General features: G+C 36.7%; 1 protein-coding gene across 1 annotated transcript; it reads left to right on the top strand.

The window, feature by feature from the left end:
• Positions 1-543: 543 nt before the first annotated feature.
• On the top strand, positions 544-6,029 carry LOC114277699 (asparagine synthetase [glutamine-hydrolyzing] 1). Its single transcript, XM_028219646.2, has 13 exons — positions 544-978; positions 2,337-2,475; positions 3,278-3,373; positions 3,510-3,651; positions 3,751-3,941; positions 4,041-4,202; positions 4,299-4,379; positions 4,459-4,680; positions 4,791-4,925; positions 5,008-5,088; positions 5,172-5,258; positions 5,346-5,453; positions 5,538-6,029. Exons 1-13 carry the CDS (start codon positions 899-901, stop codon positions 5,778-5,780), a joined length of 1,767 nt encoding a protein of 588 aa, XP_028075447.2. The 5' UTR covers positions 544-898; the 3' UTR covers positions 5,781-6,029.
• Positions 6,030-11,273: the final 5,244 nt, after the last annotated feature.

Below are 11,273 nucleotides of genomic sequence, written 5' to 3'. Positions count from 1 at the left end.
TTGATGATAATTTGGTATGGCCTAATTTGGAACTTGCTTAAAAATTAATTTTTAATTTATTTTGAGTCATATTATTTCATTTTCTTTTTTAAATTTCTCTCAAATTTTCTAACCAAACATAGTATAAATGTAATCTAATCTAGAGAAATCTTATTAAAGGGCCATGATTAAGAGCCCCTCAAACTCTCCACCCCACACACACGTGGAAGTCGGTGATAGGGGGAGAAGAGAAAAATAAATAAATAAATAATAATAATAATAATTTGACCAATCAAAGGCAAAGGGAGTCATGGGAATGACCCTCAAAGGGGGTCCGAATCTTTATTGCTTATTAAAATAGCTAGCTCATTGAAAAAAATAAAAATAATTGAGATTAGTCATACAAAATGTTTGAGACTCATCAATTTTTCACAATTCAATCCAAAATGATGTAATTTGATAAGTATCAATTTTTGATTAATTAACGCTCAATGATATGACACCTACCACTCTTACCATATTATTGTAACTACATTTATAAATGCAAAATGTGAGTTTCTAACCTTGTTAGCTATAATAGCAACATGATTCTTTTAAAGAGTATAAATATTCTTAGGTCTTATTAAAAAAAATAAAAAAATAAAAAATCTCAGGCACAAAAGGCCAACCCAATTGCTATAAGTACGTGGCTCTCCAAGCAGATTTCAATACACTCTCCCGGTACTCATTCAAAAAAACAGTTCATACTCCCTTCCTTCTCTCCAATTTTCTCTCCCTCTCCCTCTCTCCTCTGCACTTTGATTCATTTCGATCCCCTCTCTCTCTCTCTCTCTCTAGATTTCTCTCGCTTTCTTATCATCTAGTAAGTTTGAATCATTTCAAAAGAAAAAAAAAAACAAAAACAAATTGAGTAATAATCATGTGTGGAATACTAGCAGTTTTGGGTTGCTCCGACGACTCCCAGGCCAAAAGGGTTCGCGTCCTTGAGCTCTCCCGCAGGCAATTTCCTTTTACATTTTCTCCCCATCTCTGTCATGTGTCTAATCATTTTCTTCAAGTTACCATTGCTATGTTATTTAATAACTAACCATTGATTTTCGCCAATTAAATTTTTTTTTTTTCTTCATATTTTTAAGCTGAAGCTTTGATTCTTTTGGATGGTTTTTTTTATAAATTTTTTTTAATATTTCATGGTAATGAAATTCACATTCTTTTGGATGGGTTTTCACATTCATTCTAATCTTTATCATGGAATTTGTGGATGTGAGAGTGGGATCTAATTTGTCATGGCTTCAGGTCTTATGTTTCTTGAAAAAAAAATGTGGGGTTGCTTTGAACAATCAATTCTCCATGGCTTTTGAATCAGAAATTTGTTTATATTTTGGGACCCTCATGACCCACAAAGTACGATTTAAATGAAAAAATTATTGGGTGCAATGTCTCAAAGGTGGTTCGTATCCTTAACTCACACCTATACAATCATCTCAATGTCAATCGTGTTTGCAAATACTCCTTAAAAGTTGTATGTCATGTGTATTTTTATTATATATTTTTTTAATGTATATTATATATTTTTGTGATAAATGTTATATATTTTTTTTTGATAAAATTACGATAATTTGTGATTCAAAAATAAAATTACTCATTTCTTTAGTAACATCACATATTCTTTAGTTAGAAATATTTAGATAAAAAAATACATAACATTACTACAAAAAGTGGACATTTTTGAATCACAAATTATTATAACTCTACTAAAAAAAATTACATAATATTTATTACAAAAATCGTAACATACACCATAAAATACACAAAAGGGTGCATATGATACATATTTTTTAAGGAGTGCGTATTATAATGTATATTATAACATTTCTCTCACAGGGGATATTGCCATCGATTGTAAATGAAAAAAATAGGGATTCATTAAAATATTATGACGATTATTTAAGAAAAACTGTTCTAGTTTGTGTATAGAACTCAATTGACATTTAATTATTGTTAATTATCTAATAAAAATTTTTGTGTAAAAATTTTGTAAGATGTAAATTCGTGAAATTTACATAATTCTATAGTAGGGTTGCATACGGTATGTATTATATATCAAACAATTTTCTTTCTCGGAATAGAATTTAAGAATTTGAATCCTTTGTAGTGCATTATTTATACTGTCCAAAAATATGTTTAAAAAAAAAAAGAAAATCTCCCATATCATCTTCTCCTTCCCTTACACAAAATGATTTCGTTTTAGGATACTATAAAGTTAATATGTGACCGGTGGGTGTATCTATTTCTGATTTGACAAGAAAATGGAAAAATGAAATTTGGTACTTTTTGTATGGTCTTTTTGGGTATAGATTGAAGCATCGTGGGCCAGATTGGAGTGGGCTATATCATCATGGTGATTTCTACTTGACACATCAACGGCTGGCAATTGTAGATCCTGCGTCTGGTGATCAACCTCTCTTCAATGAAGACAAAAAGATTGTTGTCACGGTACTCTTCTGTCCCTTTACAAATTAGTTTCTTTTGTCATTATTGTTTGGTATAGCTTAGACTCGAGATTTGATTAGGCTAGACAAGCTATTCTATTTGATTGGTGTTGTTTATTAAAAAAATTTATTTTTTATTTTTTATTTTTAAAAGTTTATGGGCAAATATTTAGTGCAATTTTAGCTTACAATTTGTGAAATAAAAATAGCTTAAATAAATGGTTTGGAAAAAAAAATGATTATTTAGAAATTTAAAAAATGCTTTTAAATTTTACATTTTGATTATTAACTTCTAGCTTAAAAAAATTACACTAAACACGTTCATTATGTGATGAACTTAAGCATGGTTGAAGGTTGTACTTCTAGGTTTTTGGTGGTGGTTTGGGATTTTTTGAATGTTTGATGAATGTGTTAGTTTAACTTACCAACTCATTGACATCTTATCAGTTAATAATATGAGATGTCTAATTTTGGGACGGGGTTCTTGTAATCTTTCACCAAAAAGTCATTTGAGTTAATTGTTTATCTTCAATTTCTTTCTGTTATCTCATCTCTATGCACTCTCAATTATTAAATCATACATCAAGATTCACATATCTCGACATTATTTCATCTAAATAGAAAGTCAGATAACATAATATTTCCCAAGCCAATTTAGTCCAATCTGAACCCTTATCCGTGAATGAAACACAGCCTAAGAGTATATGCATGCCTTTTTTCCTTTGTAATTTTCTAAAATTTGAGTCCAATTTTGATTTGATATTTTGATTTGATGGAGAGGTTACTATTATGTGTTGTTGAACCAGGTGAATGGGGAGATTTACAACCATGAAGAACTACGCAAGCGTTTGCCTAATCACAAGTTCCGCACTGGCAGTGATTGTGAGGTTATCGCACACTTGGTCAGTACTCTAATCATCACCATAAGATTATTATTATTATTAGTAATTGTTTTCTGTTTTTTCTATGATCTATGTTAAAAGAACTTGGTTTGAAGTTAACCGAATTAACTGTCACCTTCAATCTCATTTCCTTTAGTATGAAGAGTATGGAGAAGAGTTTGTGGACATGTTGGATGGAATGTTTTCTTTTGTCTTACTCGACACTCGCAACAACAGCTTCATTGCTGCACGCGACGCCATTGGCATCACTTCCCTCTACATTGGATGGGGACTTGATGGTACCACATCATAATTTGATCTTCTCATAAATTGAATTGAATCTAAATAATGTTCATCTCTAATCTTCATAACCCATGATTTGTCCTGTTTTCCTTTAGGCTCGGTTTGGATTTCATCTGAATTAAAAGGCCTCAATGATGACTGTGAACATTTCGAGACATTCCCACCTGGTCACATGTACTCTAGCAAAGAAGGCTCCCTCCGGAGATGGTACAACCCTTCCTGGTTCTCCGAGGCCATTCCATCTACCCCATATGAGCCACTCGTGCTAAGGCGCTCTCTTGAAAATGTGAGTCTTCTGATAATAAAAATGCTTACTTATCCACCCCAACAAAAATAAATAAATAAATAAATAAAAAATGACATGTGTTGGTTGCAAAATTTGCAGGCTGTGATTAAGAGGCTAATGACTGATGTTCCCTTCGGAGTCCTCCTATCCGGAGGCCTAGATTCATCCTTGGTGGCTTCCATCACTGCCCGGTATTTGGCTGGCACAAAGGCGGCCAAGCAGTGGGGGGCACAACTCCATTCCTTTTGTGTTGGACTCGAGGTGAGTACTCAAATCTTTCATGATTACAACAAATTACAGTATAGTTTCAAAGGAACTACTTTAATTCTCATACTAGGATGTGTTTTTGGCAAACAGGGTTCACCAGATTTGAAGGCTGGAAGAGAAGTTGCTGATTATTTGGGAACAGTTCACCATGAGTTTACCTTCACTGTCCAGGTATCAATACAGAAAATAATCTTCGCAACCTCAAGTGTTTTGGTTTTTCCATAAAATTTTTGACTTTGGAATGTAACAGGATGGTATCGATGCCATTGAAGATGTAATTTACCATATTGAGACATATGATGTGACGACAATCAGGGCAAGCACGCCTATGTTCCTCATGTCGCGTAAAATTAAGTCATTGGGAGTGAAGATGGTCATTTCTGGTGAAGGCTCAGATGAGATTTTTGGTGGGTATTTGTATTTCCACAAGGCACCCAACAAGGAAGAGTTCCACCGTGAAACATGTCGCAAGGTAATAACAAATTTTTTATGCCCAAATGGCCTTTCCATATCTAGTGGCTGGAACTGAGAAGGTTGTACTGATAACAGTGAAATTTTACCCTTTTTTGTTCGTGTTTGTAGATAAAAGCACTTCATCAATACGATTGCCTGAGGGCTAACAAAGCAACATCTGCGTGGGGATTGGAAGCCCGTGTCCCCTTCTTGGACAAAGAATTCATCAATGTTGCAATGAGCATCGACCCCGAGTGGAAAATGGTAAGAAAATGATTGGATTGATTGTTTGATAGTTTGGTACCCAAAAATAAAAAGCAAATTAATTTTCTCGAACACCTTCCAGATTAAGCCGGAAGAAGGGCGAATGGAGAAGTGGGTTTTGAGGAGGGCCTTTGATGATGAAGAACACCCCTATCTGCCAAAGGTAAAGAATGACAAATCTTAATTCAATGTTTGTTTCTTAGATCAATCACTTAGACTAACATTGTCATGTTTCATACATTTCAGCACATTCTCTATAGGCAGAAAGAGCAATTCAGCGATGGGGTCGGCTACAGTTGGATTGACGGGCTTAAATCCCAAGCCGCACAACATGTACTCATCTATGACTGTTTTAATGCTCATTTTCGAAGCAACAATTTATTATTATGGCACATTTTTAATGCTCATTTTCGCTTTCAGGTGACCGATAGAATGATACTTAATGCTGCACATATCTTCCCTCATAATACCCCAACCACAAAAGAAGCCTACTACTACAGAATGATCTTTGAGAGGTTCTTCCCACAGGTGAATCAATTCAAATCAAATTCCTCATATCTACGTTTAGTTATACTAATCTCAGAAAATTAATGAGATTTTATGGATCTGCAGAACCCGGCCAGGCTGACTGTCCCGGGTGGTGCAAGTGTGGCTTGCAGCACGGCCAAAGCGATCGAGTGGGATGCTTCTTGGTCTAACAACCTTGACCCTTCAGGTAGGGCTGCACTTGGAGTCCATCTCTCAGCTTATGAGCAACAACTACCCTCTGCTGCCAATGGGAAATTGGCACCGGAGATTATTGATAATGTGCCAAGGATGATGAGTACTGTTCCAGAAGTTACGATCCAAAGCTAATATTTCCCATTTCAGGGGTTGTTTTCATGTGTGTTTTTATCTTTGATGGTAGAAATTGAAGCGTACATGGGACTTTTAGAGATCCCAGTGTGTAAAATTTGTTAGTTGGTATGTAAAAGTGAATTATGTTTGATGTGGTGGTGTAGAACCCTTGATCAATGTCTTGTATTTGGTTAAGTTCTAGGATTTGAAGTATGTAATTTATGTCATGTAATTGATTTCATCGAATTGGACTCTATTTTCGCTTAATATGATTTTTATTTTGTGAGATGCAATAGAATCATCACTAATTAATACTATATCACTGAAGTGACAATGACATGGTTTCAAAGTTGTATCCGTATCCCTCATGATTCCATTTTCCAGTACTGATCTAAGCAAACACAGAAATTCGTTCCAGTTGCTATGCAAAACAGAAAACAATAATATCAAATTAGGCAGTCCTAAATCTTCAATCTTCTAATTGCATCAAATATTTGACAGAAAATCATTTTACACTGATAATTATTTCAAGCACTTCATTCCATTGAATTTGAGCATGATATCTCGTGTCTGCTTCTGTCGGCGTTCCTTTGCGTAATGACCTTTTGCTTGCGAGTGTGAAAACCAATCAGACTTTCGTTTTCCCCAGAAAGATTGATTACCCTTATCAGTAAACCTATTTTCATTCATCTTTTTCCAGGTTTATCTATTAAACATCAAGTTTATTGTTCTGATCTTCCCGGAAAAATTTGTTAATAGGTTTTGATATGCACCACTCTCAAGAAAACTGATGAATTTCAGAGAATGAAATGAATTTACTATGTTACACTTTCATTATATTATTTCAATGACAGATTACATTGATATTTATATACATTCATAACCATCTAAACTAACTCTAGTTCTAACTAATTCTAAACTCAACATACTCTAACTACAGCTAATTACAACCACTAACTAATACAGTTATTATTCTGTTACACTTGATGAGCCGGCACTGCTTATTCTGTCACATTGGATGAACTGGCACTGCTTGTAGTGAACTGATGTTGCTGTAGCTTACTCTGCTCCGGTTGCTCTGAGTTGTGTGATATCCTATCATTCCCCCGCAAGCGAATGAGTGGAGGAGACACCAAAAGCTTGGTTGTTAGAAATTGAAACCGGGTAGTGGAAAGAGGTTTGGTGAACACATCCGCAAGTTGATCCAAAGTAGGAATATAGCGAAGAACTAACTGATGGGAGCAACCTTTTCTCGCACAAAATGGCAATCGACCTCGATGTGTTTGGATCGACTATGGAAAACTAGATTGGCAGCAAGGGAAAGAGCAGATTGATTATCACACCAAATGATAGGAGGAGAGGGAAGAGAAATGGCAAACTCAGCTAAGAGCATTTGCAACCAAGTGACCTCAGCAGCAGTATGAGCCAAAGCCCGATATTCAGCTTTAGTGGACGAACGGGACACAGTAGCCTGCTTTTTAGAGGACCAGGAGATGAGATTTGACCCAAGAAAAATGCAATAGCCAGAAGTAGAACGCCGATCTAAAGGATCACCAGCCCAATTTGAATCTGTGAAAGCCTGCAACTGAAATGAGCTAGGCGAAAAGGTGAGACCATGAGACAAGGTACCCTTTACATAGCGGAGAATCCGCTTGACAACAGAAAAATTGGCATTAGAAGGAGAATGCATAAATTGGCAAGCTAGATTCACAGCATAGGCTAATTCAGGCCGGGTAATAGTCAAATATTGAAGACCGCCAACAATACTGCGATAGAGAAAGGGATTAGAGCAAGGAAGAACATCAGCTGTAGAAGAAGAAGGCTTGCTAGAGACCGGAGTGGCACAAGGTTTACAATCCACCATACCAGCTTTTACCAACAGTTCAGAAGCATATTTAGGCTGGGAAAGAAAGAAACCAAGGGAAGAAGAAGTAACAGAAATGCCCAGAAAATAGGAAAGGGAACCCAACTCTTTCAGGGAGAAAGCCTGGTGCATATGTGTTAACAAGGATTGAATATAAATAGAGTCATTTCCAGTGAGAAGTATGTCATCAACATAAATGAGCAAGTAGGTAATAGTGGAAGAAGTTTTGTGAACAAACAAGGAGTGGTCACATTGACTCATGACAAAACCTTGAGAGATAAGAAAGGAAGAAAATGTGGAATACCAAGCCCGAGGTGCCAGTTTGAGGCCATACAAAGCCTTATGAAGTTTACAGACCAACTGTGGGTGAGAAGGATCAATAAAGCCGGGAGGTTGAACCATATAGACCTCCTCTTCCAAACGACCATGGAGAAAGGCATTGGAGATGTCCAATTGCTTTAAAGACCAGTTAGAGTGCAAAGCCAAACACAAAAGAATGCGATAGTGGGCTGTTTGGCAACAGGACTGAAAGTGTCCTGAAAATCAATGCCATGTTCTTGAAGAAATCCCTTAGCAACAAGGCGGGCTTTATGCCGAGCCACAGTACCATCAGAATTTTTCTTAAGTTTAAAAACCCACTTACACCCAATGGCTTATTTATTTGGTGGAAGAGGAACCAAGGATCAAGTGTGTTGCATTTTCAAGGCAGAATATTCATCTAACATGGCTTGAAACCAAACAGGAGAGGTAAGAGCAGATTTGTAAGAAAGAGGTTCAGTTGAGGAAGCAGGACTAGAAGTAAGAAAACAAGAAGAAGAAGGAAGAGAAGAAGAAAGTTTAGACTTGGATCTGGTTTGCATACTATGAGTGTTAGAAGTAGAAGAGGGAGTAGGAAGAGGTAAAGGAATAGCAATAGAATTAATAGGAATAAGAGGCTGCTGAAGCTGCTGTGTATGCTGCTGTGTATAGGGAGACTGCCGAAGTTGCTGTGCATGTTGAGACGACTGAAGCAGCGGAGATTGCTGTGGGAGTCGAGGCGGCTGGAACTGTGGAGGCAACTGAGATAACTGAACAGGCTGTGTGGACAATTGATTAGGATGGGAAGGTGATAAAGGTGTAGGCAGAGGCTGTGACGGCAGCAGAGGAGACTGTGAAGGAGGCATGGGATGCCGAGGCTGTGGAGAAGAAGACCAAAAGAAGGAAGAGAGAGTAGATTGAGTGGGTGTAGTAAATGTAGATGATGGAGTAGAAAAGGGGAAAATTGTTTCATGAAAAACAACATGTCTAGAAATAAGAGTGTGACCAGTTTGTAAATTGAAGCACCTGTAACCTTTAATGAATGGATGATAACCCAAAAATACACAAGGCGCAGATTTAGGTTATAGCTTATGAGTGGAAGAAAATCAAAGCCAAGGATAGCAAAGGCAACCAAACACTTTAAGCAAAGAATAATCTGGAGAAGTGTGAAATAAAAGTTGAAAAAGGGAGGCATGAGACAATGAAGCACTAGGAAGCCTATTAATAAGAAAAGTGGCAGTGGCAATAGCATCAAACCAGTAGGTGAGTGGTAAAGAAGACTGATGGAGAAGAGCAATAGCAGTTTCCGTAATGTGCCTGTGTTTCCACTCAGCAACACCATTTTGAGAGGGTGTATGAGGACAAGATTGTTGATGCAAAATGCCATCGGTTTTGATAAAATGTTCCATTTGATGATTAAGAAATTCTCCACCACCATCTGTTCGAAGGATTTTGAGAGGAAATCCAAATTGTTTTTCCACAAAAGATTTAAATTCCAAGAACTTGGAGTAACCCTCACTTTTATAACTCAACAGATAAAGCCAAGTAAAGCGAGAGTAATCATCAACAAACAACACATAGTATTTATAGATAGAAGTAGAACCAACAGGGTGAAAAGGACCCCAAACATCACTATGAATAAGAGCTAAAGGTTGATTTACATGAGAATTAGACAAGTTGAAAGGAAACCGATGACTCTTAGACATAGAACAATCAATACAAGAAAATGAAGTTTTATTTGAACCTAAAGGTACATTCAAAAACTTATGAAGATGTTGAAACTTGGAAGCTGAGGGATGGCCGAGCCTTTGATGCCAAAGCATGAATGAATCTGGAGAAGCAGTGGTGCTGTGAAATGCTTGTGATGAAGAATGCAAAGGAAAATGATAAAAACCATGCGTATGGAAGCCTTTATGGAGTGTAGCTTTGGTATTGTTGTCCTGAATAGAAAAGGCAGAATTATTAAAAGTAATAGAACAATTATTGTCTTTGGCTAATTGCTGAACGGAAAGAAGATTAGAAGAAAGAGAAGGAACATGGAGCACTCTTTTGAGTTTGAAAGAATGATGTGGAGTAGGTAAAAGACCTGAACCAGTATGATGGATAGGTAGAGGAGAACCATCAGCCACAGCGACTTTCTTAGAACCAGTGTAAGGTTGATAGGTAGTCAGATTACCAAGATCATTAGTAATATGATCTGTGGCAGCAGAGTCAAGATACCAAGGCTGAAGAGACAATTCTGGGAAGCAACGTCAGAGGTGGATGTAGTGTAAGCTTTAGAGCCAGATGAAGCAGGAAAATGCTGTGGAGAAGACTGAGTTGACTGCTGAAAATGAGGATCCATACGATGCCAACACTCAAATGCAGAGTGATTTGGCTTGCCACAAATCTGACAAACTGAACCAAAAGTAGATCGAATTTGATTATGATTTTTGGACTGATACCTTCCTCTAGAAGAAGAAGAATATCTACCACCAGACCTATTCCCTCTGTAATTACCTCGAGAATCTCCTTTGTAGTTAGATCTGCCATGATGATATGTAGAAAAACCTTTTGAAGCAGAAGCATTATCTTTCATAGCAGCATAGGCCAGAGAAAGCTCAGAAGAAGATTTTTGTTTCTCTTCAATATGTAAAGCTTCAGAACACAGTTTCAATATGTAAAGCTTCAAAACACAGTAAAGAAGATAATTCATCCATAGTAATCCTTTCAGAACGAGCTCTAATAGTAGTTTTAAAAGCATCGTATTCACTTGGCAATCCATTCAAGGTGATGAGAACTATATCTTCATCATCAACCGAAGCTGAGGCAAGATGCAACTGATCAACCAATTCTTTGATATGACTCAAGTAGAGTTCCATAGACTCAGTTTTCTTAGAAATCGAATTCAGTTTATTCTTCAATTGGTGGATATGAGATCTAGAAAGAGAGGTAAAACGCTTATTCAGAGTTAGCCATACCTCAGAGCTAGTTTTGAGATGAAGAACCGAAGTGAAAATCGAAGGTGAGAGAGTAGCAGTGACACAGCTGAGAAGATGATTATCAATCATCTTCCATTTAGAAAATTCAGGATTAGGTATCTCTTTTCCAGTTGAATCAAGAACAAAAGGAGAAGGACATGAAGATGATCCATCAAGAATATCAAGAAGATCAGTTGCTCTGAGTATATTCTGTAATTGTGTTTTCCAGATTATGAAATTTGTTGAGTCAAGCTTTACATTGACAAAAGAAGAGAGATTAGAAATCAAGAGACCAAGATTGGCTGGAAGAGTAGGTGGTGCTGTTGAAGACGCCATGGATGACATCTCTAAAGCTCGCTAGAGCAGGCTTAGCTCTGATACCATGATGAA

The sequence above is a fragment of the Camellia sinensis genome, chromosome 3 (genome assembly GCF_055761805.1).
Source record: "Camellia sinensis isolate YWXY chromosome 3, ASM5576180v1, whole genome shotgun sequence".
In the NCBI taxonomy this organism is placed as follows: Eukaryota; Viridiplantae; Streptophyta; class Magnoliopsida; order Ericales; family Theaceae; genus Camellia; species Camellia sinensis.
The sequence above is the reverse complement of the archived record's forward strand: the minus strand, read 5'-3'. Positions and strand labels throughout refer to the sequence as shown.